The sequence below is a fragment of the Zonotrichia leucophrys genome, chromosome 2, assembly GCF_028769735.1.
Source record: "Zonotrichia leucophrys gambelii isolate GWCS_2022_RI chromosome 2, RI_Zleu_2.0, whole genome shotgun sequence".
Taxonomy (NCBI): domain Eukaryota; kingdom Metazoa; phylum Chordata; class Aves; order Passeriformes; family Passerellidae; genus Zonotrichia; species Zonotrichia leucophrys.
Genome location: NC_088171.1, coordinates 11,582,989 through 11,609,543, shown reverse-complemented (window position 1 = coordinate 11,609,543; position 26,555 = coordinate 11,582,989). Strand labels below are relative to the sequence as shown.

At 42.8% G+C, this 26,555-nt stretch overlaps 1 protein-coding gene across 1 annotated transcript in view; it reads left to right on the top strand.

The window, feature by feature from the left end:
- Positions 1–26,555, top strand: part of ADARB2 (adenosine deaminase RNA specific B2 (inactive)) — a 313,951-nt gene that overhangs the window by 262,897 nt on the left and 24,499 nt on the right. Inside the window, exons 5-6 of the mRNA XM_064703940.1 lie at positions 6,072–6,240; positions 13,133–13,284. Of these exons, the coding sequence (XP_064560010.1) occupies positions 6,072–6,240; positions 13,133–13,284 (321 nt within the window). The remainder of the gene's footprint in view (positions 1–6,071; positions 6,241–13,132; positions 13,285–26,555) is intronic.

Sequence of the window (26,555 nt, the reverse complement as noted above, 5' to 3'; positions counted from 1 at the left end):
AGCAGCACCATTTAAAATAACATGAAATTGTATCCCATGAATTATTCAGGAGGGCTGATGTTACACTATCATTATTTCTGGCTTTCCTTTTTACTGCATTGCATTTTGTGCAAGTTGTCTCCCACCCAATAAAAGAGGTGTGAGTTTTCTTAATTAATCAAACCTGATTTTTCTGATTTTTTTTTTCTAATTTAAAATGAATATATTTCGAGCATTGAGCTGTCTTCATGGTGTCAAGCTGAAAAAGAAGATGGATTTCACTACCACTAGCAGGGTCTAAAACATGCAGTGCCATAGTCACTTGCATACTGACTGGTGCTTCTCTACGTGTCGTGCCAGCTGCTGAGAAACCAAAGTGTGATCCCAGTTGTATCCTGGCATTAGCAGTTGTAAACTCCATCCTGTTCTCTGTGAGTTGGGCTCACTGAATTTCTCAGCTCTCTGATGCACAGCCTGTGTGATTTGCTGATTGCAGGTACCAGTCTACACCTCCTGCGATTTCCTCAGGGCTTTAATTTTCCTTTTCCAACACAAAAATATGCAAGGCTACAAACTCATTCTTATGGAAGCTCCTAATTATCATAGCCCACTAGAAGAGTAACTCCTTTAAAATCAGTGGAAACATTGACTAGACTAGCCAAAACTCACTTGTTTTGTTGGTAGAGCTGTGTCTCCAAGCAGATGGGTGTTGGCATTTTGTGTTTATGGCCACAACTGACTTAAACACCCAGCTCACAACCATAGTCCATAAGATGTCAGCCAGTTCTTCACATCCAGCTTGTCTGCTGAGCAAACCTTCATATTTTTGCTTGCTTACTCTCTCTTCTGTCAACATCTTTGTGAACCATTTCTGTTACAAGCTCTGTTGTTGCAGGCCTGCTGTTTTGGGAGGTCACATAGGGAAGACAGCCCTGTTTTCTTTCCGTGTGTAGTAGTTCAGCTCAAGGCAAAATGAGCATCCTTGAATACATTGACATTGATACAATTATCCTTAATTGTTGTGGGAGAAAAAATCTGGGAAAAAAATCTCATGAAGTTTAAACATAAGGGAAAATAATGTAAAGGAAAGATTTGTTCTACTTGCCCTCTTATGATTTGGGGAGTTTTGATCTACATTTTGCTGCTTGGAAGAGAAATCTCACCAAGAGCATCTCTCCACAGTGTAGAAAGGTTTGTTCTTCTGGCTGTCTATAGGACTTCAGAGTTCATTAAAAGAAGCTGGCAATACTGAGATGTAATGTAGACTATCAAAAAGTAAATATCTAAACTAGGCCAGATGAATCACCTCCTAGGAAATTCCTCTCCTTTGACTACAAAGGGAGTCTACAGCAATTAGCTCAGCTATGGACATCTAAACTCTAGTTATCCAGAACAGCTGAAATGAATCTCCCTGCTGGTCTCAGCAAACTGGAAATGGCTCATAATAAAACCCAGTTTCTTTTCAACAGCTCAGCTGTGATGTGAAAATCTGCACAATCACTGACAGACAAAAAAAGAACATCAGGGGTTTGAGGTTCCCCCTGCCTGGCTGTGAGAGGAGTTCCTGCCCCTAGACCCAGGGTGGGCTCAGGCTTCCAGCAGAGAACAAGAAAGGATTGTTGCCTCACTGGATCATAGACTGGATATGTGGTCAAAGGCAATGTGCCATTTATGTGTACATTTTTGTTTTATAATGCAACTAATTAATTGACAGACTTTGTCAAGATAAAATGTAGTGAATTCCCTCCCTGCTCTCTCAGCTCTCGTCAACTACAGGGAGTTAGCCAGGACCCAGCCACTATGCTGACACAGCTTCCCAATTTCCTTTCCCCTGCTCCATTTCCTTTTTCAAATTGAAAGCTATTAGAAGTCTTTAGGCAAATAATAGAAACCTAATGCAGGTGCCTGTTATAAATTGTTCACTAGTTACTTTTAACCTAATGTCTCTTCAAACATTACTGTGCAGAAGGCAGCGAGGGTAGGAAATGCCTCATGAACTCTGACAATCAGTGGGTCAGGAGTTAAGGTCATAATAATGCAGCCCATTTCTCCTTGTTTGTCAAATAACCTGGATGCAGTTACATCCCTGCATCTTTCACCTGAGATTGACTCTCCTCAGTAAGAACATGAGTCTTGAGGGGAGCAATCTTTGTATATAACCCTGAGCAGGGTAGGTGCCATAAGGCTGGTGGTGCCAGTTACTGTTCATGTAGGATTCTGCCACTCACAAAGCCACAGCTTTCCTAGGCATGGCTTGAGGATGTGCACAGTCTGGATCTGCTGCGTGTCTGAGGTTAAATTAATCAATGCTTATGAGGGAGCTCAACTTTCATAAATAGAAATTGCTTGAGAAACTTGAAGTATTCTGCAAGCAAAATAAAATAGGAAGTAAACATTAATAACAAGAGTTAGTAATTACTGGTTTTAATGCAAAATAGACAAATGTACAGAAGTGCCTATTAATTCTGAATCACTGAAGCAAATATCTAGGCTCCAGAGCTGAAAATGCTGCCTAAAATGCCAGTGTGATTAGTCAATGCTAAAATCTGCCTTCATCAGCTAAGCATCGTGTCTTGTTCTCAGAGAAAAATTCCTCCCATGTTCACTGGCAATAATCTCAAACATTACACAGGGGATAAACCTCCAGCTCTGTGTGTGTACCAAACAAGGCATGCAAGGGGACAATCTGTTAGCATGTATGCTCCTGAACACAGCGGACAACTGTCAGGTTGTGGGAAGTGTTTCTCATCATGCTGGGTGCCCTCACAGGCAGCATTGAACACTGCTACGTTGGTCACAGATCACTTTCTCCATTTGGCTCCCCAGTGAGGTGTAAATATTTCAGAGCTAATGCATAAGTCATGTACACCTGGGTTTCCAAGTGCCACAGCAGCTAGACATAACTCTTGGGTATTTCTGAGCATAGAGGAGCATGGATAATTTTCTGACTCTGCAAATGGAAAATACATGGAGATCTTTAATGTTTAACACTCAGAGTGGTCCTGCAAATTCTTGGAAGCCATTGCCTCCCAGCCCCAGGCAGCATCTAAGGGCTGTTCTGCAAACACCTGCACCTTGCCAGCACTGGCAGACACCCCAGGCTGTGTCCACACATGGTACCCACTGGGGCCCCATACCACTGGAAGCCAACTTATGGAGTTAATTCACCCAAAACATGAACACCCCAGCACACTGGTTATTGCTGTGCAGGTGGACATTGTGATAGCAAACATGAGAGAGATTCAATTATTGCTGCATCTGATAGGTGTTGGGTGCCTTTCTGTTTCATTTGTGGATAAATCCAGACCTTGCAGAAAATCCTGAGTGCATTCATCAGCTTACCTCATCTGAGAGGAGAAAGAGTTACATTTATTTGTGGATAAAATGATTGAAGAAATAAAAGATATCACACTGTGTACTGGGCTGACTGGGGGGTGAGGAAGGTGTAGATCCCAGAGAGCAGGAGGGCTTGCCCAGGTGGTTTGCTCTATATATTCAGAGCTTGGGTTTTTGATTATGAGGTGAAGGGGGAGAGGAGGAGGCACACCAGGGGCTTGCTAATGTTAGGAGAAGGAAGCAGTTGGACTCTCTGCCTGAGAAGGAGCATTGGCACAGGTCCTCAGGGGCAGACAGAGAGGCTCACAGGTTTCTGTAGGAGGGAATTGCCTCCTGGTGTGCTCCTGCTGTGCTGAGGTAAATAAAGCCCTATCTATGGTAGTAAATAAATAAAATAGAACAGAAAAATAGGTGATTCTCTTCATGGGCCTTCCAGCCAAGGAAAATATTACATACTGTTGAGGGAAATATACACTGCTTTTTGAGATGCTGAGTGGGACTCAGACACCTCAGTGGCAGGCAGTGGCCCATGAAATGTTTGATGTTAGTCCAAGTGAAAGACGCTGTTAACTAGATGGACATGTTACAATCTGAGATACCTATTATTTTTCTTATGAAAGCAGTGACCCTAAAGCAAAGCAATTTTAATGTACAGACTATAAGCACATTTCTTTGCAGGGAATGAGTAATTTTTCCACCTCAACTTTTTTCCTAGTAATAAACCTGGAATAAACACAAAGGCTTTTTCTCCTCTCCATTTCTCCCATGTGTTCCCAACTTCACTTCTTGGGTTTTCAAGATTTCCAGCTCTTTTTTATTTCTCCCCAATAAATACTCCAAACCACTTTTTTAGGGCCATATCTACAGTAACAAATAGAGCTTAAGCTCTCAGCACAGGCATACAGTGATGTGTACTTTGTCACTAGTACCTGTAACAACTTCTGTATGAAACTCTCACAGCCAGGGGCTCAGATGGAATTAACTGAATTTTTCACAATACTTACCCCTCTCCTACAAATGCCACAATGCTGCAATGCCACATTACTACTAAACTTTTTGGATTACTGATGTAGCTTTTCTATTGATATAGGCATGAAATAATTTTGATATCATTTGCAATTATATTCATTAAGCATGGCTACAGTGCTATAGCATATCATCCACTACTAGTCCCAGTGCTGTGTGGAGATTATGAAGGGCTATTGATGGTATTTACTAACTGGGAAATCATTGGCAGCACCAATCATTTTGTTTAAAATATTATTTCCTTCTCCATTCAACTCTTTTGTCATGTAACACCAACAGATTTTATAAGGGAACATGGCCCCAGACATGCCAAGCCAATAAAATCTCTGCAGTTTTTCAGTTTTCCTGCTTTTCAATTGACCTTGTAAGAGGAAAAAATATTTTTGCTGACTCCGTAAAACTATTCCTAAAGCTTTTTTAAAGCTAAAGTAATACCATAGATTCAGCATCACCATGGCCCATGGGAAGATTGTTTCCATTCCTTCTATGAGTATTTGGAGACTCAGACCTGTCTTCATTTGACTTGTCACATTTTGAGGTCTTGATTCAGTTACCTAAACATGGGTGTGTGTTTTCACTGAGCCTCTTTATGCATTTCTATGTGAGATGCATGGGGAGTGTGTAGAACCTCCTGGGCTTCCCAGACTGCAGCCAGATGTTAGGCAGGACATCAGGGGCACCTCAGGTGACACTGCCTGGGCCCAGCCACAGCAACACCAGCAGCCTGAGCTGCTGTGCTGCCCTGTGCAGGTGTTTGCCTACACGCAGCCATTGTGTCAAACACAGCCCTACACCCAGAGGCTGCTTTGTCACTTCTAGAGGAACCATCTGTCAGGCAAAAAAGTTCTTTTTCCCAAGAGCTGCTCCCTTGTTCTTTGGCATTCAGTGAGATGAGTCCAGAGATGTGTTTCTCAAGAGATCATTTCATTTTGGGATCAGTTCATTCTATATTCTACTTTGAAATTGTCCACAGGGTGAATGAGCTATGTTTTAGAGTGAAACCCATGTCCTGCTGAAGTCTCTAAGCATTTTGCAACCGTTTCCAAATAAATTAAAATTTACTCCTAGAAAGTGTCTATCTGGATCATGTAAGGGACATCTTTCAATTGCTATCACCATTATGTAGAGAGGCAATAGGTGAAGAAAGCTGGTCTCAATGCTAAATGCTCCATCCCAGAGACCACACTGAAAAGAGCACTGCAGAGATGTAGCTGCTCTTGGAGAAACTAAAAGGCAAGTGGACTGAAAGTCAAATCTGTTAGGGTGTTTTCTTCATAATTTTAAAGACAAGCCCCAGAAGCATTACTTCCATTTTTTTACTACTTAAAATGCAACAGCAATGAAACCTAACATTACAGGGAGTATGTGCTCCCACCAGAAAATGTCTTCAACAGCTCATAAAAACCTGGCCATTTATCAGCACTGCAGGAGATCTTTATTACCTCCCTACAGCATATGCTCTGCTATGATGTAGTTATTGATTTAACAAGTAAACTTCATGGTGAGCTTTTATCTTGGAATTAGTAGCAAGACTGAAATATAGACCTTATTATTCTAATAACACAGAGATGTGAGATTCCTGCATATTCCAAAGGCCATATCATCACCTTAACAAGCATCCCATTAGGGCTGTCTGGCTGCCACATCAAAGTGTGTGCTGTGAGGACTTTAACAATCATGGTATCATGCTCACCCCCAGAAATTTCACAGCTTTTTTTTTCTTCCTACAGGTTTGGACATCAGGCAAGCTCAGGTTGTTGTGCTGTCATCGGGTACCAAATGTATAAATGGGGAATACATAAATGACCAAGGGCTTGCGGTCAACGACTGCCATGCAGAGATTGTGGCAAGAAGGGCATTTGTTCACTTCCTCTACTCACAGCTGGAGCTACACTTAAGGTAACTGAATTCTGTTGATTTTTGGGGACTGTTATATGGCCTTCAGTGGAACTGATCCATCCTCCAGACAACTGAACTATTTGTTTCTTTGTGTCATTTTTTTTCTGAGTGTTTAGGTGATGAAGGAACAATACACTGCACAAAAAAAATTGAGTTAGGTAGTCTAAAGTGTTGGGTCACGAGCTGCTTTACTTCAGCTGATTCTCTTTCAGCAGCGATTAGATATGACTCATAAAGCTGGACTTTATGAAGCCTGATGATTTTGTACAAATCTTTACGTGCAGGCTTATTAGCATCATTCACTGACCAGAGGCTCGAAGGGAGTCATTTTGCTTAATGCAGCCATTTTCCTGTCTTCCTTGCTGCTGCTGGAAGATCTCAAAGAAGTGATTTATTGATCATTAGCGTCTTCATTGACTCACTAGAGAACCAATGAGTGTTAACAGCACAGCAAACTTTGTGCCAAAGTGTAAGATGCTTATCACTTACTCCTTCTTTATGATGTTTTAAAATGTTATAGCATGTAGAATCATTACAGTGGAATTATTGTTCTTGTCTTCAGCCAAATCCACCTTGTTACCAGTTAAATGGCTAATGGGTCATACACTGCCTGGAAGATGGTAATAAGTGGGATACCTCACCTCAGAATGCTGCCTTTTCTCTGATCATGTCTATTGCAATCTGGAAGAGGTTACATAGTGCTTGGTTATAAACTTTGCAGAGGACACCAAAATGTGGGAAGGACCAGTCACTATGCTTGAGGGCTGGTCTGTCATCCCAGCAGGCTGGAGGGCTGGACCAGCAGGAGGTTTGACAGAAAACTCAGCTGGACAAATGCAAAGTCCCTCACCAAGGAAGAAAGAATGACCTTCCTCCTTTCCATCAAGAAGGAACGAAATCCAGGCTGGAGAGCAGCTCTGCTGAAAAGGGATGGGGCTTGGCAGACAGGAACCAGGACATTAGCTAGTGGTGTACCTAACAGCAGGGAGAACAGCAGGATCCTGGGAAGTATGAAGAGTCTGTCAAAGGATGTGTGTGTGCATCCACCACTCATCAGCACTCATTATAGCCCATCTACAATGCTATGTGCAGCTTTGGGTGCCCCAAAGGAAGGACACCAATCATCTGACACAGATTCAGCAGAGGCTGCCCAGAGTCTCAGGGTCAGAGCACCTGGGCTGTGTGGAGGTGCTGACAGGTCTGGACCTGGTCAGCCTGCAGGGGAGATGGCAGAGCCAGCAAAGCAAGCCAGCAACACAGTGGAGCTGACACCTTTACCCAGGTGTGCAGAGGGAAGGTGGCAGACAAGAGGAACACAATGAAACAAGAGAAGCTCAGTCTGAGTATGAGAACTGATTTTCCCCATGGGGATAGGCTAGCAGTGGGGCAGATCACTCAGAAGGGTTGTGCAGTCTCCCTCCTGTCTTGCACATTTTCAAAATCTGAGTGCATAGAACCTTGAGCAGTCTGTCAAATGACTTTGAGAAGGAGGCTGGGATAGAGATTTAAGGTCCTTACCAGCCTGAATTATCCTATGATGTGAAAACTAAGCAGAAGTGAAGCTGAGGTGGCATTTATTATATAGGAGGAACCAAGAAATTAGGGTAAACAAACAAAAAACCTATTTCTCTATAGGTCATTCTTCTGCTCTCCATTCTTGAGTGCATATTCATGTGACTTTTTCTGAAGGCCATTAAATTCAGTGCAAAAACTTCCTTTGACTTCAGAAGGTTTTGCATTGTGTCACAGACACAAGGGTTAATCTAAGCAGGATTGTGTGCTCTTGCAAGCACCTGTGATGCTGCTTCACCTAAGCAACAAAAATAGAATAATGGCTATTTTAACTTCAGGTTGGAGTTGAAGACGGGAGAGTATATTGAGTACATGGGTTTGGCTAACAAAGAGGGACAAGAGCATTGAAGGGTTTAATCAAAAACAATATTCTCTCAATTTCATTCTGAATTGCTTTCAAGTTTACATTAAATTATTATGTTTTCAGCAGTGTAGCAACCCTAGTACTTGCTTTGCGCTATGGTCTCTTGGGAAACAAGTGCTAACACTGTATCTTAAACTATTGTATTGATCCACCTCCCTAACATGTTCAGTCATATTATTGCTTTATTTGGATCAATGTTAACAGCCTTTTGTTAACAGAATCCTCAGTGAAGCACGAGCTCTGTTCACAATAACTTCAAATCACTCTCAGTTCAGCCAAGACCAGGCACCGCCGCTTGCCTGACCAGCACACACCATAAAAATCTCAACCAAAATTGTCAAGGCTAAGCACCTTTGAATGACAGAGCTGGAATTACTATCAAATCCGATTCTGCTTCCTTAAAGTCCATGGAGAAGCAGAACTGTGTGTTGTGATATATTCTTCAATTTTAATATTTATGGTTACACAGTTTTCTGCCATCGGGAGCTTTGTTGTGACAAAATGGGGGGGGTCAAAATTAAATAAAAAATGCATTTTCTGCACATTGAAATCATATTTACTCCATTTTCTCTAGAAAAAATAAATCTTTTCACAGAGAAAACACATGATGCTGCCACATACTATAAGGACAGAGCTTTTAGGACTGACATGGTAACTCAGCTCCACCATGAATACATGCACACCATCTCCTCAGGCTTGGGAGAAACACAAAGCTATTGTGTTTATTTATGTGTTTTATTATGTGCTCATGCATTTGCATTAACCTAGCCCAAATTAAACTCCTATCCTAGGCCAGGAAACTGTTGCACAAAGTAATAAATGAACTGAAACCAAAAAGATGGTTTTCTTTTGAGAGCATCATTCTTGACTCAAAGATCTTAAATTTTCCATCATTCACCATGGAACAGGCAAGTTTGTCCTGTGGAAAGTATTTCTGTTTTCCACATACCTTCTTCCCACCAAGACTACCTGCTGAGTGTGGTCTTTGCTGCTGCATTTCAAACTTCAGGAACTTCCAGTGCAAGAAATATTTTTTCTGTGTGATGCTGTCTTTGAAAAGGAAACTCTTTTCCAGAATTTACAAATAGTACTGCTGATCTCAGTGAAAGCAAAATACACAGTTGGCTGAGTGTAGCATGAAGGCTTGTAAGAGCAAGGGCAAGCAGGTTGGAGAAAGCAAGGGCCAGCATATAAAATTAAAGGCCAGGAGACAGAGATTCACTGAACTGAATTTACTTCTTGGCAGTCAAGTGTTGCCCAGATCCCCAAGGCTCCTTTGATCACCAGTGGAGAGAGATGGGCATCTCTGAGGTGGAGCTCAGCAAACCTGTTCATGTGTCTGTTGGGGCTGAGATGAACTGCCATGTGCTGGGGCAATTTATTTTCCATTTCTCTAAAAAGAGAATACAGCAACTTCTTCACATATTTAAGCTGCAGGACAATTCCATCCACAAGCCAATGCTACAGCAATATGCAAATTACTTCTTTTCCCCTTCTCTTCTTATTGCTAAATGTTAGAGGTGCAAATTTCCTGACTTTTCTTGGAAAAGAGTTCCAGAAATGGAACTTTATCCTCTCTAAGAAGCAAGAGTGACAAATACTTCAAAAGGAAACTTTCTTTCAACAATTCATTGTCTAGAGCTTGAGTTAAATAAAAGCTAAAAGCACAACTAAAACCTGTCAGCTTCTAACCAGTGTGATTAAGACCCTTGGCCCTCCCAGATTTCATTTTTATGACAAGCATAATCCTCCAGTTCTCCAGACTTTCACAAAAAAGATGAGAAGAAAGACGAAAATTTTCTGATGTACAAAAGAAGGACAAGAAAGACCTTTTGAGAAGCTTTTTCTAAGAATCACCATCAAAAAGCACACAAATTCGATAGTCTGATTCTCTTGCAATGGTGATAGGAAAATCATTTTCAGTGGTACTATTTATATCAACTGGCCAATAGGGAAGAAAAGAAAATACAACTCTTCTTTTTTAAAGAAAAACAAAATTAAGAGAGTATCCTTAAAATAAATAAACACCATAGTAAGCTTGCTGCTGTAGTTCTCCCTTCAGGTGCCAGGGAGATGATTTTACCAGAAGGTAAGCTCTTTCAGCAAGTCAGATGAAAACCACTATTTATTTTATACATAAAAAGCAAGAAATAGTCTTAATCCAGTCCAGATAAGTTACTTTTTTGAGGAAAATCAGCTGCTTGTTACAAATCTACTAAGCCTGCTGTTAGTTTCTCTAGGGTGCTCTTTTGTTGTATGTAGTACTAGAAACTTCCTGTAAATACATTTATATGCTGAAAAACTTCTCCTCTCTGCTTGTCAGGCTTTGTTTCACCAAATAGCTTCATATATATTAAACCATAAGCATGTGCTAAAGTATCTTCTTCAAGTCAGCTCAAAACATGGGCATGTGTTATGCTGAATAATGAACTCAAGCAAAAGATTAGAATTTAACACGTTCTTAAATGTTCCACTTGAATGAGCCTCAAATCCAAACTCCCACAGAAATTTGTAACAGGCAAAGTTTTAGGGATGAATTCTGCTCTTTTAGCCACTGCCAGTACACAGAAATAACACTTTAATGCCACCTCCTGAATGAATAGGATCTGCAGGCTCACTGTGGGCTCCTCTCTCCATTGATTTGTGCAGGTTGAGCATGGCTGTGCAAAGGATGTTGTAAAGAACAGCTGCAAAGTCATCTTCCCTCTCACAGTTCACCTGTCCCAGAGACAAGGCACGAGGTTCTGGTGCTGGAGAAGAGGTGACTTTGCAGAAGTGCATCTCATGCTCCACCTGGACCACTTTTATCAGATCCCTGGTTCCGCCTGGTTTGTGAAATACACCAAACATCCCATGCACAATAATCTTTACTAAGCCATGGCAGATGATGTTGCAACCCAGATTCTTTTCCAACAATACTCGCTGAGTTTTGTTATGAATCCTGTTCAGCCACAATGCAAGAATGAACCTCATGTTTGAGTTCAGCTCCAAAAAACCATCCCAAAGGCAGGTCAGAACCCTGTGTGATATGAAGAGCCTCAGCCTGCTGGAGGAGAGAATCAAGCTGCCTTGCCCTCCAGCCCTGCCAACTATTTTTAGAGCAGCTGTCTATCATCCAACCTGGCAGCCACACTGGCCACAGACCCTTGTTGGTGCTCGTGAAGAGGTAAGAGAGCAAGGTTAATCAGTGGAAAACAATGACCAGTGAAAACAGGATGGAAGCTGAACTCCTGAAATCCAGCCCAAAGCATGACTGCTCCAACCCTACATAGCAACTGTCTCCAAGTACTGTAAGCTGCCCCCCCACACACTTTGGTGAGATTTAATGTAATAATAGCAGGCATTTGGACTGCACAGCTTTGTATTCTCCCAGCTGATTTTGCAGTGAATTATTTAGAACTACCTGCAATTGCTCCAAAGTCCAAGCAGCAGGACTTGCAGAGATTTTATTATTTCAGAGGCTTGTATCAGGGTGATAATATAATTAGTGCAGTTGGGAAGTTCCACCACAGCCAGCAGAAAATGAAGGAGCAGCATGTGGCAGCCCCAGCTCAGCAGCCAGTGTGACTCCCTGTCCCTGACAGGCGAGCTAATGTGCCTGTAAATTCCTCCTGACAGCAAACGCATCCTGGCATCAAGAAATGACAAAACACCCAAACCATGGAAGAGTGACAGCCAAACAGCTTCAATAGCACAGAGGCTGCTCTGGGAGAAAACAGGCAGAGGCAGCTTGGATGAAAGCCAAGGACTCACTCAAAGGCTGAGTAAAAAGCACTCCTGTTTGCACTATCAGGAGGCAGAGAGACAGGCAGAAATCGCCTTGGTTAATGGGCTGTCCTGTAGTGAATTAAACGGGTGGGATTCTGCCTTATTAACAGCATCCCAGGAAAATCATTACCTGCAGGTGCTGTTCTGTTCAGAGATACTCCTCCAAAAAGACCCTGGAATTTTTGAGGGAAGGACCAGGCCATCAGAGAGAAAGGAGTCTCACCCTAATTTCACCAATCACATTTTCACCTTCAAAATTATAATCGTGACCATCGCCCAAACACACATGTTAGAGGCAGCTGTCTGTCAGAGAAATCACCCATATCTTCCCAAATGTAGCTCATGGGAGGAGCTGCACAGCAGCAGAGCCTTAATGCTGTGCTGTTGCTGCAAACGGCAGCACTGGGAGGGTTTGGCCTCCCGGGCAGCTGTTGCTGATGGAATATGTGCACTGCATCCCCATCTAGCTGCTGAACCACTGCAAAGATAAAAGCTTCATCTCAATAAGTATCTTTTCAACTCGGCTGAGTAAAGTCTGTACAACTTTTGTCCACCCTTCTTAAGATGGCTTCTGATTTCCAAAAATGCCAAGTGTCCAAGAGGCCCCTGCTGGCATAGGTGGAGCACTTGTAGGTGACTCTGGTTGAATGGGGGAGAAGAGCAACACCTGGGGAGCAGGGAGGTGTGGCAGTGGTCATAAAATTTGGGTGCTTTGTTAGAGGCCCTTTTCAGTGGAGCATATGAACACACATCTCAGCTGTGGTGATTGATGTTAATGGGATTCAAACTTGTGCCTAGGCACTGTGATCAGCAGAGCTGATGTGTTCACATGAGAGCCCAAGAGAACTCATTTTTTCATGCACCAGAACCACTTTAAAATCAGCCTGTTTATGCAACCATGCATGTAAGGAAGGAGAGTTACCCTTCAAAAATCCACATTTCATCATTAGAACAGATCTTAGGTAAGCAAGCCAAAAGCCCTTTGGCAGCTTTGACCTCCTTCACACATTTTTTCACCTGGAGAAGCTCATTGTTTTTCTTTTGCTGTCACTAGGCAAAATATATGATGCCGGGTGCTAATAAAAACAAACAAACAAGCAGAGGGAGAAAAGGAGAGAGAGAGAGAGCACAGAAATGTTTCTGATTTGGCATGTAACAAATGACCTGGAACCTCTTTTGTGATCATAGCAAACGGCGAGAGGACTGGGAGCGATCAATCTTCGTGCGGTTAAAAGAGGGAGGCTTCAGGCTGCGGGAGAACATCCTGTTCCACCTGTACGTCAGCACCTCGCCCTGCGGAGACGCGCGCCTTAACTCCCCCTACGAAATCACAACCGACTGTAAGAGAAAAACCTTCCCTCTCCTTTTCCTCCTTTCTGTGCCTTCTGTCTTTTTTTTTTCCTTGTTTTTTATTTTGGTTTTTTTTTTTTTTTTTAAAGATCCTTCTTGCTCTCTTTCTTTGCTGGCAGAAAGGGTTTCACTTGAGAGCAAAAACACTACAGGCTTTAGAGAATGTCTGTCTGTCTGTGCAACTGGTGTTCGGTCCTGTGTGCTGGGGGAAGGTGTGCAGGGAAAATCAGAGCTGGGCAAGGCAGCGCTGCACACCTGGGGTTCTGTGGCTCTGCTGGGGAATACATCCCTGCATTTCCTGCTCTTACCCAAAACGACATCAAAAAATCATTGCCTTCTCCACTTCAAGTCACCTAGGACTAATAATAGTTATAATCGGACTAAACTTCCCTGAACTAGCCTTCCTTCACATCTCAACCCACGCATTCTTCAAAGCTGTGCTCTTCCTATGCTCAGGCTCCATCATTCACAGCCTAAATGGCAAACAAGATATCAAAAAAATAGGTGGACTCCAAAAAATACTACCCACAACCACTGCATGCCTTACCATTGGCAACCTCACCCTAATAGGAACACCATTTCTAAAAGTAAATAAGTGTTTTAGAAAGCATCCCCATGATCAAAAAGATCCTTGAAGCCACAGCATGGACCAGAGGATCAGGGCTCTAACTGGAGATGCATATACTCTTCTCAGGGCTCACAACCCATACATATAGGGATTGAAGGGTTGCATTTTCACAGGCTGCAGCAGCTGGAGTCTGAAGTAGAGCACTGTTATGATACAATAGATGATACAGCACATCTGTAGTGCTGATTGTTTACCAGACTCTCTCCAAATATCGACTGCACTTGCAGCAAATAATGGCAAGACCCTTATGGAAGGGATCCTTCCAAAGCCATGCTACCTATGTCAAATATACTGCATGGGCACTGCATGGCAGGTGGGTTTGTTGGAGTCCACCAGCTCAGCCTTAGAGTCTCTGGAACCATACCTATGGCATTCAAGCAAACACATGATTTTCCAGGGATTTCTTCTCTAGAGGTGATCCTGAAAATGAGATTAACAAATCAGGTTCTTGAGCCAGTGTGTGCCACCAACAGGCCTGCAGAGCTTGTTGTCCATGATGACAAATCCCATCTCCACCACAACCCAGCCCTCTCACCTCCTCACTCCCCAGACATGCCTGTCCCTGTCCTTCCCCTGTCAGGTCCTTGTTGCTTTCCCACTGCACCAGCTATGCCCCTGCCTATCCACATGGAATGCCCCCAGCCAGGGACAGGGGACCCCAGAGATCTGTGGCTTGTTGTCACATGCCTGTCACCCCATGATCCAATGCACTCTCTTATCTCTGCCCAGCTACTGCTCCTCATACCTGTGTTTTACAGTGTTGCAAAGCCCATAGTGCTGGCTGCCAAATGTGCACATAATGAGAAATGGTCCTTGCCTTGACTACCCTGAATGTGAGGCAGGCAAGACAAAATGGATGGAGGAGGAAGCATAGACATGGAAATGTAAAATTAATCACCCAAGGCCACACAACAACCTCACTTCCTCACAGGCAAATCCATCAGATGGTAGTTTCACTCCTTTGTGATTTCTTATTTGTATAAGTTATTTATCAATGATTAGGTATTATTCTGCCCAGACTAGAAATTTTTTCCTTATGAAACAGCAGCTTGCTGGGACAACAAAACAGAATGCACCTATTCAGGAAGGAAATGTGGTCCTTGCCTGCCATGATTTCTTCATTGTGTCAGCAGGGTTTATAAAATGAACAAAAGCAAGTAAATGCTTAAAACTCCAAATCAAATCAACCAATTCCTGATGAGTTAACAAAATGAAAAGAAAATAGCATCATCTTAAATCAAAATTAAAAATAAAAAGAGAATGTTTATGAATATCAGAAAACAATGTGATCTTTGGCATCCCACTGTATAGCTGTATCAAGAGATATTTTAAAAGGCTTTATGTTTGGTTAAAGGCACTCATGTTTTCCAGAAGGCAGGTTTCCTGGGGCACCCCTTAGCTGCCATCACAATTGGAAGCACCAAAATCTGTTATTGTTTTTTAAATGTGGTCCATTGTCAAGAGCAACCAGAGGCTGTCCAGGCTGGATTCTGCTCTTGTTGGCATGAGGAAGTCAGTGCTTTGGGCAGCTGACAGCCCATGCTGTCTGATTATATGCAGCTGAACCCAGCCCTGGAGGTGAACCCTGCTTGGCTCATGGATTCCTTCACAGACCAGATAAATCTCCCAGCTAATGAGGGAATGCTTCTGTAGATAACAAGATACACAAGGAGCTGTGTTTAAAAATATATAATCGCACAGTACATGACACAGACAGTAAATTTGTAGATAATCATGAAAATAATTTTCCTGTTATTACACCAATTATTTTCCCAAGCAGAAGCTGAGGCAGAAAGGTCTGTGTGGCTTAGCCAAGGTTACACAGTGATTCAGTAGCGGGACCTGAAGAGATGCTACACCTGGCTCATAATTCATTCCTTTAAACAGATCCCTCTACCTTTGTCCTGTGCTCTTAAAATAATTTAGCACTGTATAGAAAGCCAAGTTGCCAAAAGCTGTCCTTCAGAGAGATAAGCATTTCCTCTCAGCTCACATTATCCCAGAGACATCTGGGAAGATAAGTATTTTATAATGTTTATCATTCACATCTTCTCTTTCTTCTTTTTTTTTTCCTAAAGAAATAACCTTTCTTTCATCCTGGAATGACACGAAACTCCAGATGAATGTTGTTTAATTTCTTAAACAACAAAGAGACCTCTCCTAGAGCTAGCACAAGCCATCAAACATTACTGATTATTCTCTAAAGATGCATTAACATTTAAAAACGTTGTCTCACCATGTGGTTCCTGGTTTTGAGAAGGAATATGATAAGCCTTTATCAATATAGGGACTGAGTAAAATCCACTTCTCAAATCTCCTTCCAAAAATTTCCTATTATCCACCGTGTCTTTCCAGCACCCTCAGGGAGGCCTCACATTTCCTTCTTATGAGCTTTGTTCTGGTAAGAGAAGATGTAAGCTGGCATGCTTTTGAAACCCAGTTTACTTCTTAGTGGATAGAGCAGAGTACCAAGTTTGTGGCATGTGTAAAAGTCTGAGAGCTGCAATGCAGAGGAGAGGTGCAGGCAGCACACACCCATGCCAGCCTCATGCAGGAAAGTGAAATTAGGGACAAGGAGATAAAATCATACTTTAATTTGAAGAAATGGCCTTTGTGAATCAGAGGTAAGCTGACTTGTTTGTTGATAACATCCTTAGGCAGCTCTAAAAGAGAGACTAAAGCAGTTGGACCAGGCTGCTTTGAGCAGGGAGGGGTTTCTAACTCTTTTTTGGTGCCTGTAGGTTGGGAGATTGGATGGATTTACAGGAAATGAAGTCAGAGCTTTGGGAGAAGGTACAGACTGAGAGAGCAGGGGAGGAGGCTGGGGGGAAAGAGGCCAGAGCAGCTGAGAGCAGGACGGGAGACCAGCCAGGGTCAGTGGTGCTGCAGGAATATGAGACTGGGAAATGCCACAGGCGTTTCAGATGCTTTTTATGGGTTTGTCCTGGTTCATTCTCTCCGGTCTCCTTCTCAAGACCCTTTCTATCATTTTCCAAGGTCAGCCTCAAGGTTGTACCACAGCTATATGACGAAAAGGCAGCTTGTTCCTGGTGTCCTCACAACTCTCATTGCTCCTTCACACACACAGCTTCTTCTCCTCCATCAGTTCAGTGCTGCAGGTCAGGGAGCCTGGGACATCTCCCTTTCTGGTGCCTTCTCCCTTCATGTGCATCTGAGTCAGGTGTCCCTGCATTTCTGAGCTCTCCCAAGGGCAGTACTACAGCATCAGTCACCAGGGGTTTCTGAGGGGCCTAAGGGGGCTGCTGTTTCCATTATGGCACACACACTCCTGCTCGTGAGGTGGAGCCCTGGGGGCAGCTCACCCTGTGCTATTTGTTGCATATTTTGCACTTTCTCCTAAATCTAGGGCAAACCACAGAAGAATCAAGCCCTTGATTTGCTACAGCACCGTCCTAACTAATGTAGTGCTTCTTGACTCATTGGCTTTTTTTTTTTTTTTTTTTTAATCTCTTGAAAAGCAAAATGAATTGCTTGAAAATTTGAGCTAAAAAAAATCCTCTACTTCCCCCACTCCTCCTTCCCTGGCAGTATTTTACCTCATTGTCCATCTTTTTTCTACAGATGTGCTCTCTCTTTTTCACTACATAGATCACCAAAGAGACAAACAGAATCTGCCCCAGGGCTTGTCTCAGTTCCTCTCCCCTGGGCTGCTTTTCTATCTCTTGCTAACATGCTGTATTGCCTTGTGCCATTGACTCCCTGATAGCCCAGCTCCTGTTTTATCCCACACTTTCTTTAGGTCTGAAACACACCATTGCATCTGCTCCACATGGGGTTTTTCTCCTGCTTGTCTATTAACCTACAGCTGTGCTGAAGCTCTCATGCACACACATTTGGCAGAACTCTCATCTAAGCAGGGCCCGTTTGCGACCACGTGAGCCACATCATTGCCTTGGTAGGTGATGTGATGAGGAGAAGATGTGCACTGCAGTTTTCAGGGAGTTGGGGAACTGAAGAGTACCCAGGAAGACACATTTGTGCTCCCTACTCAAGTGTGCTTTCACTGGGCAGGCCTGTGCTTTCCCTGCTTGTGATTCTGGCTGCTGCATTTTGCTTTCCATTCTCGGGAAAAAATGCTCTGTCCAGCCCCAGATCCAGGGCTGCTGTGAAGGGGTGCCCTGCTCACAGCAGTAACTCAGCATTCCCTGGTCAGATGGGGCTGACCCAGGTTCTGTCATCCCAAACCAGACCCCTGAAAGTCATATCCTGAGCAGACTGGCTGGAGAAGGCCAGATTCACACAGAGACCCTCTAAGGAGTCTGATCATCTCCTAAAACTGTTGTGAGAGCCTCAGCCCCAAAAGTCAATATTCAGTGTCCTTCAGGAAATTATCAGGACAGAAATACAATGAGGATGCTTATGGCAGTAACTAGGCTAGAATCACTCCCCAAACCATGGGGTTTGGTGAACATTTCTGGATGTGCAAGGGGAAGAAATCTCTGCCTTCCTTTTGCCAATCCCATGTTTGGTTAAACAAACAAATTCTGTTCTTGTAAATAGATGGTAAAAGGGAAAAGCGCTTCAAGAAGAACCATCTAAGTAACTCAGTGATCTGAAAAGAAATTAGACATCTGTAACTACAAGAAAATTCAGGTTCTAACAAAGAGATAAACTTTCCCATTACAAAAATTGCAGATAACCATAGGTCACCCCCTGGACTTGGGCACTATTTTTTGTTTCCATTACACAAGTGCTCCCAGATATCACATCTGTCTGTCACAGCTGCTGGCCTGATGCAGCTTGGGAAACCATCTTGGAAATTCGTAGCTATTTGGTGCATGGAGCAGCTTCCTCCAAGGCTGTAAAGTTGATTTTATGCTGATGAATGGCCCATCTGTGGAACTGGGATGAAGGTGCTTTATTTTCCTATTTTTCATATGACTGAGCAAAACAATACCTCGGGGGATCTCAGAAAAAAAATTATCATAGAGAACCATGCCCAGAAGTAACAGGAAACTAAAATAATGCACACACCACTGTAGGCTGTAGTGCTGAATACTGCCTCAGGAGAAATAATCCCAGCACTGGAGGAATTACTGTGGTCAGCCCAGATTGCTTTATCATATAAAGGATGCTGCAGAAATTGCAGATACAGCAAGAGGCTCTTGCATTACTTTACAGGCTAGGGAATTAGCATTCAAGAAGGTGGAAGGAAATTATCCTTTCCCTTCTTTAAGACTGGATTGGGTCTTATCCAAAAGGTTTGGGTTCAGGTGTGAGCACAGCATCCTTTGTCAGTCTCCTTTGAGGTCACATTCCATGGAAGCAATGGCCCCTCCTGCTTGTGCCACTGACCCAGCCTCAGTTTACCAAAGTAAATAGAGGAAATGCAGCAACTTTCTACAGCTGACTGGAGGCTGGGCTGCCAAGGAGCTCACGTCCTTACTCAGGACTATTAGCAGGCACTAGGTTTGTATGTAATTGCCCTGTTTTCTAACTTGATCTTCTCAGGCTGCTGAGATGCTGTTTCAGTGTGATGGCTTTCACTCAAGTCAGCTTGGCAGGGACAGCATGGCCACAGGACAGTTCCCTCTGGTTAATTCTCTCCTTCACTGACACACCTCACCCATGGCTGGAGCAGAGGTGGAGTGTGCTCCTGGGCAGGATGGGCAGGATGACAGCAGAGCCCACCCAGCCCAGCTGGGGTGGTCCTGTGTTCCCACAAGTCCTGCAGGGCTGATTTAGCTCAGGTCTTTTCAGGTGTGAAGTGATGCTGTGTGTAGACAGTGCTAAGATTTCTTTCCAGCATCTAAAATAAATCCATGCTGGCACTGTGGGGGAGCTTTCTTCTTCTGGGGAAGGTGGTCAAAGGGATTTCAGGAGAAGAAAGTGTGTCTGAGAGGAATCAGTGGGATCCTGGGACAGGATAGGAAAGTTTGAAGGAGAGTGGGTCTGTGATATTCAGCCTGTGATGGGGAAGTGGGCGAGAGACAGCGACACAAAGCCTGTGATAGTGGGGAAACTCTCAGGATGAGTGAAGCCCCTCTGCTTCTTCCAATGCTCAGCACCCACACAGGACCTGCAGGCACTGGCTGGAGCCATCTCCAGGGCTACTAGAAGCTTTTCCTCCCACAGCTTCTCCTACTCACTCTCTGCTCATCCAAGGCTGCAGAGGAGGAAAAAAATGGAAAAGAGGGGAAAGACTCCTGTCAGAGGTACCAGAATGGAGACAGGGGCTGGCCCAAGCCCTTTGCTGTGAACCCTGAGCCCTCCTCCTGAAGCCACCTGAGGAAGAAGCTGCAGCAGCAGCAGCTGGATCTTCATGCTCAGATGAGCCCATTGCTGAGACAGAGTAGCAGTGCCAGAGGGGCTGCAAATACATTAGTCACATGTTCTGGAAATCCCATCACTTTGGTAACCCAAAGGAGAGGTCTGATACATGACCTGTCATGCTAAACCTTTTGCCAATCCCAAAGGTCAGTTCCAGCCCCTAAACCTGCCAGAGAAACCAGTGGTGTCCAGGCTTAGGAGAGCTGTGAAAGCATTCATGGTTTTATTGTTGGTATTTTCATACTGGAGCTAAGGATGCACTTTGGAAAGAGGCTTTCATTTCACTACACTGAAGTCCTGAAGCTTTCAGTACAATTAATCAAGCTGTACAAGTTAATCAACATGTACATGTTTGCTGTTCCTTTATATTCCATTATTAATCTCCACCAGGCTGGGTAGTTAGGTTCTTAGTGGAGTTTTGCTAAAGCTGACTGGTGAATAACAGTTTCACTTCTTGGACAGATTTTAGGTCTCAAAGAACTGGCTGGCTGGAAAAAAAACCTCAAAACCTTTCAGGTAAAACTTAAAAGAAAATAATTGTGTGAAACTGGGATCACATATTATATTTTTTGTATCTTCTGGTCATGAGTAGCAAGGGGTAGGAAAACCCTATTCCATTTCCTCCCATGCCCAGTTCAGGGTAGGCTTTTTCATTCAAGGCCACTTAGAATCAAATAAAAACTTGAATCTGTGTCTCTCAACTCCTGGATCAGTGAATTCCCTCTCAGCTGAGCTAGACAGCTCCCTTTTTTAACTCTCTGTTTTAAAACTTTGTCAGAACTGACAGATCATGAGAAAACTCTGCCTTTGACAATGCATTGAAAATGTCCCAATTCCTTCTCCTTGTGATATTCTTGGCTGCTTTTGCTTATTTGAGTTTTGTTGTTTCAGGGGGAGTTTAAAGTAGAAAATAAGATTTTTAGAAGTATGTGTCAGTGCAGTGTGTGTCTATCCAGGAAAAGAGACAGAATAGGCTGAAAACTGTGGATTGCTCAGAGCCAGCATTGGCCACAGCTTTGAAAAGCTTTCATGTAAAGCAAAATGTGTTTGTTAAGATTCAGGAAAACAGGTTTCCAGCTATAATCAGATTCTAATTTTAACAGAATGCTGGAATAGCCACAGGGCATTGCACTGTATTTATTGATTCTGCTTTGTTATGGCTTTTGCTGCTTTGTAAAACACTGCATTTGGATGCAATGTTCAGATGTGATAAAAAGGCTACATTAATCAGCAAAAGACCATGCCTGAGAAATTTTCAGAACAGCAGTAGAAAATTCCACCAAGAAAAGCTCCTTGCCCCTGGATTTGTCCAGCCCAAGGAATGGTGGTATCTCCAAAGCCCTCTGCAGCAGGAAAAAGATAACACATGCTCCTGGACATCCCCCCATTCCGCCCCAACATCCCATAGCCAACCACAGATAGGCACCTAAGTGAGGCACAGATTTTTTTAGTGGAAAATATCAAACCATAGTTGGGAAAAATCTCTGTGGGTGAAAAGTCCACCCACTCAGGTCTAATTTAGTCTAATTTGCCCTTCCACTGAGTGGGAATTACAGATAAAACTCATAAGCTGAGTTTTAGAAAGCTTATGAGACAGCTCCAGGTCCAGTTAAGATCTTTGTGGGACTTCTGGAAGTCCTCAGACTTGTGGGAGTTTCTTAGAGTCAGGAGAGAAATCTGAAGAGTTCTGTGTGAGTAGCAAACAATTAAATTCTTACCATGATCCTGCAAGCTGCCTTCTCTAGCCAGACTGGGGCAAATCACCTCACTCTGGTAATTTCTATTTTTGTACCTGTAAAATTGGAATAAAAGGGATCCAGCAATCACAGCTCTGAGAAAGGGTAGTTAGTGCTGAGAGAAGAATACTAAAATGGAAAACATTGTATGTTCTGTGCACTACTGTAAAATTATTCAGAGTAATTTAGCAACTTTAATCCACAGATTTTTAAGGCTGACAGGAACCACTTTCTGGTGATCAAGAATTAATTTCTTCATCCAAAGACCAGGCTCCAGACAAGACTCCAGAGCTCCAGAAGCTGAATTAGAACATATCTGGTGGTGCATCAGGAATCACAGCCTCTCTAGAATTATACCAACCACAGTGTGGTTGAAAATCTGTCATCATATTGACAGATTGCTCTTGTTTCTGTCTCATGGGGTTCATTTTCTGTTTACATGTTTTGCTGACTTCTCCCACAACATTTTCCTTAAATCATCCTTGAAGATTTCAATTTCCAAACTGCAACAGAATCCCAGAGCCATATGAATAACAGCATGTTTTGTTGATAAAAGAAAGAGGGTTATGATGAATAACACATTCTCTTTATGTTTGTGTAAACTTCTTGATTAAAACATGGCAGGAGAGAGAATTGTCACCAAATAGGCAATTCTAGTGATGTTGATATATTTTTCACATAAAGTATATTTAAAAGATAAAGCCTAGCCTTAAGAGAAAACATTTCTCATTAACAAAAAAGTGAAAGATCCAATGATGCACAGCTTAGGACAAGGGTGAATAGCTGCTTCCCCCTGATCTCACTCTGCACTGGCTTTGATCAGCTGCTGAGCTGGGCACAAGCAGCGTCTCTGCCACTGCCAAAGCTGAGCTGTGCCTTGCTGCAGACCAGCTAGGTGCCTTCTCTGCCTGGTGGAGGCCTCAGAGGCAGAACTCCTCCTCAGAGAGTTCACAGATCCCTCTCTCCTCTCTCCTCAGAGGGTTCCCAGCCCTTTGCCAGATCTCGAGACTTTGCTCTGTGGGAGCAGCTGCGCTTTCAAAGCCACGGCGGGACATGTCTGATTTTAGACAAGAGGAGCAATTAGTAATTAAAAATAATAATCTTGAAGTGTTTGAGTTGTATTTTCCTTGATTGCCACATGCACAGAATCTTAATCCCTCTGATAAATCTTGTACTTTTGGCTTCAACATGCTAATGCTTTCCTACTCCAGAACAGGCTGGAGCCCACAGCCTGGGTTTGTAGGTGGCACAAAGAATTTCCCTGACACCTGACCCAATGCTGCTCATTCCTCCTTGCCTGGAACAGTCATTTATAACTCTCAGAGGAAGCTGTGCATGACTTTGCTGCCAGCAAATTGTTTTAAAGTGAATTTTTACTAGTTACTCACATTTTGATCCCAGGCATTCCTCGAAGACATACATTAGAGAAAACTTGTTTGTAGGCTTTGAGCTATTTCTCTCAGATTTTTTTTTTCCTCTCAGGGTATTAAAGCCTGCTGAGAGTCCAGGCTTACTTAGAAGTTAGTCTGATGGTAAAATGGATTTCATGTGTTAGAGTGTCATACTCTGCTCTAGCATAGGTTCAATGAAGGTATTTTGGCACCTCTCCCTAGGATGAGCTTTCAATAAATTTCATATTAACGTACAAAAATAATAAAAACTCATTGTAAAAGAGTTATGTTATCTGAACAGATGAAATTTTTCCCCTCAGTAATCATATATGGAGGCATTTTGGTGGACCAAAATGAAAAGTATTCATTAAAACATTCACTGATAAACTTTAATATGCTGGAAAACCATTCTTATACTCTTCCTACAGTTACTGTCTCTAACATTACAATTCAATCAAAAAATAATAAATTAATAGCTACTTAAAGCTGATAAAGAAAAATAATTCAGTCATTTCCTTCCTGTTCTTGAGGATTCAAACGTCACGTTTTCTCTTCACTGCTTCTTCTGGATTAAATGCCACATGTTGATAATCTATGGATAGGCAAACTGACTTTGCTATCACATCTTGTCAGTACATCACTAGAAATAATTGGCAGATGAAAAATTGTGGAAGAAGTAGAAAGAGTGAAAATTGTTATTTGAAGGTTAGTGAAAAGAAGAAAAAATAATATGCCAAAAGGAACATCATTTATCAGGTCATGGATTCTGTCAGGTTAGGGACTACAGTCCAAAGACAGTATTTCAGCCAAGAAAGAGACAGGGAGAAAGGAAAAGGTAAAGAAGTTCAATCTCCAATGTTAATTTCAAAAACTGCAGGTCTCACAGGTTTGTAACATTACCATATAAATTACATATTCATATTTTTATTTGTATAGGGCTTAATTATACTGTCCACACCATAGATCTGAACTGAAATCTGCTAGAAGGTGGTGGGTGTCACCAGGCTCTGGGAGCAAGCAAATCTCTCCTAGGACTGCCTTCATATGCAATATCCTTCATGGTCTATATTTAAGTCATATCTCAACTTTTAGATTCATCTCAACATGCTTTTAACCTGTACAGGACAGGGTCTTGTGTTCCCTTCTGGGAAGGACACATCCCTGAAGTCACTGCAGGGCAGCTCTGTAGACCATTCTTTTCACAAATTTAGACTTATTTCAGAATAGTCCTAAAGTTTCTTGTTTTCCAAAGCTGGCCCATGGCATTCCAGCCTGGCTCTGTGCAGGTCACCAAAGCCCAGTGCAGCAGGGATTTATCTGACCAGCCACTCTGCCCAGCAGAGCAGACACAGCCAAAGTGTTCACTGCACTGTGATTCTCACTTTCAGAAATAGTAATGTTGTACATTTAGTCAGGATCTGGTTGAGGAAAGTGCATCTCTAATAACCATCAAAATACAAAGGCAGTCAAATGTTAACACTCTTCTTTCCACCCCTTTGTCTCCCACTGCTCTAAGGAAGCTTTATAAACCATGCTGAGGAGGGAAGAGTGCAGCACTGAAAAAAATGCAAGACAGGCTCTTCTATTTCTTTTCTGAAGAGAGAGCAGCCTCCACTGAAGCAGGAAAACAGAAAATGAACCTCTGAGGCAGTCATGCAAAATTTCAGATAGATCCTTACTCGTGTGATTCTGTTTAATCACCGTCCATTTCCTCTTCACTCTTTAACTAAATAATAAATACGGACTGGCTTTTTTCATTACTATATGAGCTAGAACTGGTCCTGGAGCAAATATGGAAATAAGGGCTTAGGCTTGAAATCAGAGGGTTTCACTGATTTTAAATACGAGGCACCTGTCTGTGTACATTTCTAATCCAATAATTAATCCAGGACCTTTTTATCTTAGGAACTCTCAGGAGTAATTTCCACATCTGAGTGGAGCACACATCATAAATCCACTCCAAATGATTTTTTAATTTGTCCTTTCCAATTCTGGTTTGAATTGACATTTTGTTCTGGTTGAAGTGGCATCCACAGACGCCTTCTCCCCTGCAATTAGCTGAGATTAAGCAGTTGGAGAACCAGCACAGGGAAGATCAGAAATGCTTATAGTTACTGATGTTTTGATCATACTTAACAGCAGAACAGTAGTAGGCTGTAGTTGGTGACTTTAAGATGCATGAATAAATATATTTCTGTGACTGCATTAAAATGATCCATAGCAGGCTGTGCCAGCAAGTGGACCATGATTTTACTGCTAACAAGCAGCTTAGAGCTGGAGTCTGTCTGCAGCTTCAGTGCAAAACTCACAGATCCTCATCTCTTCCTTTGGTTATATCTTCCTGTGCTGCTTAATGACATGCTGAAAAAGAACTCAGTGTGTTCCAGTTGCAGATTTTGATTTATTTAACCATTGGCAATCTGAAAGCATTCAGAGCTTTGGGTTATTAGTATTTTATATAAATGCCACAGATGAACCTTTGGAGCATGTGTTCCAACCACCCCAGCAATGTGAGCAGCCTGAGACAGGCAGCACAGCTCGAGGTTTGAGTCACACCCTATTCATTGAATTTAATAGCAGTTGAGCAGCTAAAACCCCTTATCAGAGCAGTGGGAGTGTGTCCTGGGGTGAGTGTACCCTGGCCACAAATCCTGAATCCTATCAGCCAGCGCCGGCTGCTCGCTGCAGCCTGGGCAGGGCGCAGGGACAGGGAGCAGAGCTGGACACATGGCTGAGCCAATATGAGCGCTCAGAAACTGAGACTATCAGTGCACTTGCACACCTCAAGTGCTTCTTAGAAACTTTATTGTTCAGTTTCTGGCACTTGCAGTCCAGGGTTGAGATGCTGTGAGAACAACCAGCTGTAGAGTTCTTTGGCCTTTGTACTTCCTGCAGCCCTGGGAAGATCAGATAGGAAAATGACAAATTAAATAAACAGACCCCCCCAAACTCACAGAAGTCTTTCCTATCCCTCTCTCCAAAAATTTTTGTCCTATGTTTTAAATTCCTCAGCTGCTCAACAGCTGTTTGAAATCCTGCTGCTCTTTTTTCCCCCGAGCTCACTCCTTATCTCTGTCAGCATATTGTGGGAGGCTTTGCCCCTCACTGAGGTAACATTTATGTACTGAAATCAAAGCCACACAAATGATGGGCTGCTCATCTTATCCTGCAGTCACTAAAATTCCCTGGCAGTTACATGTGTCTTTGCATGTATG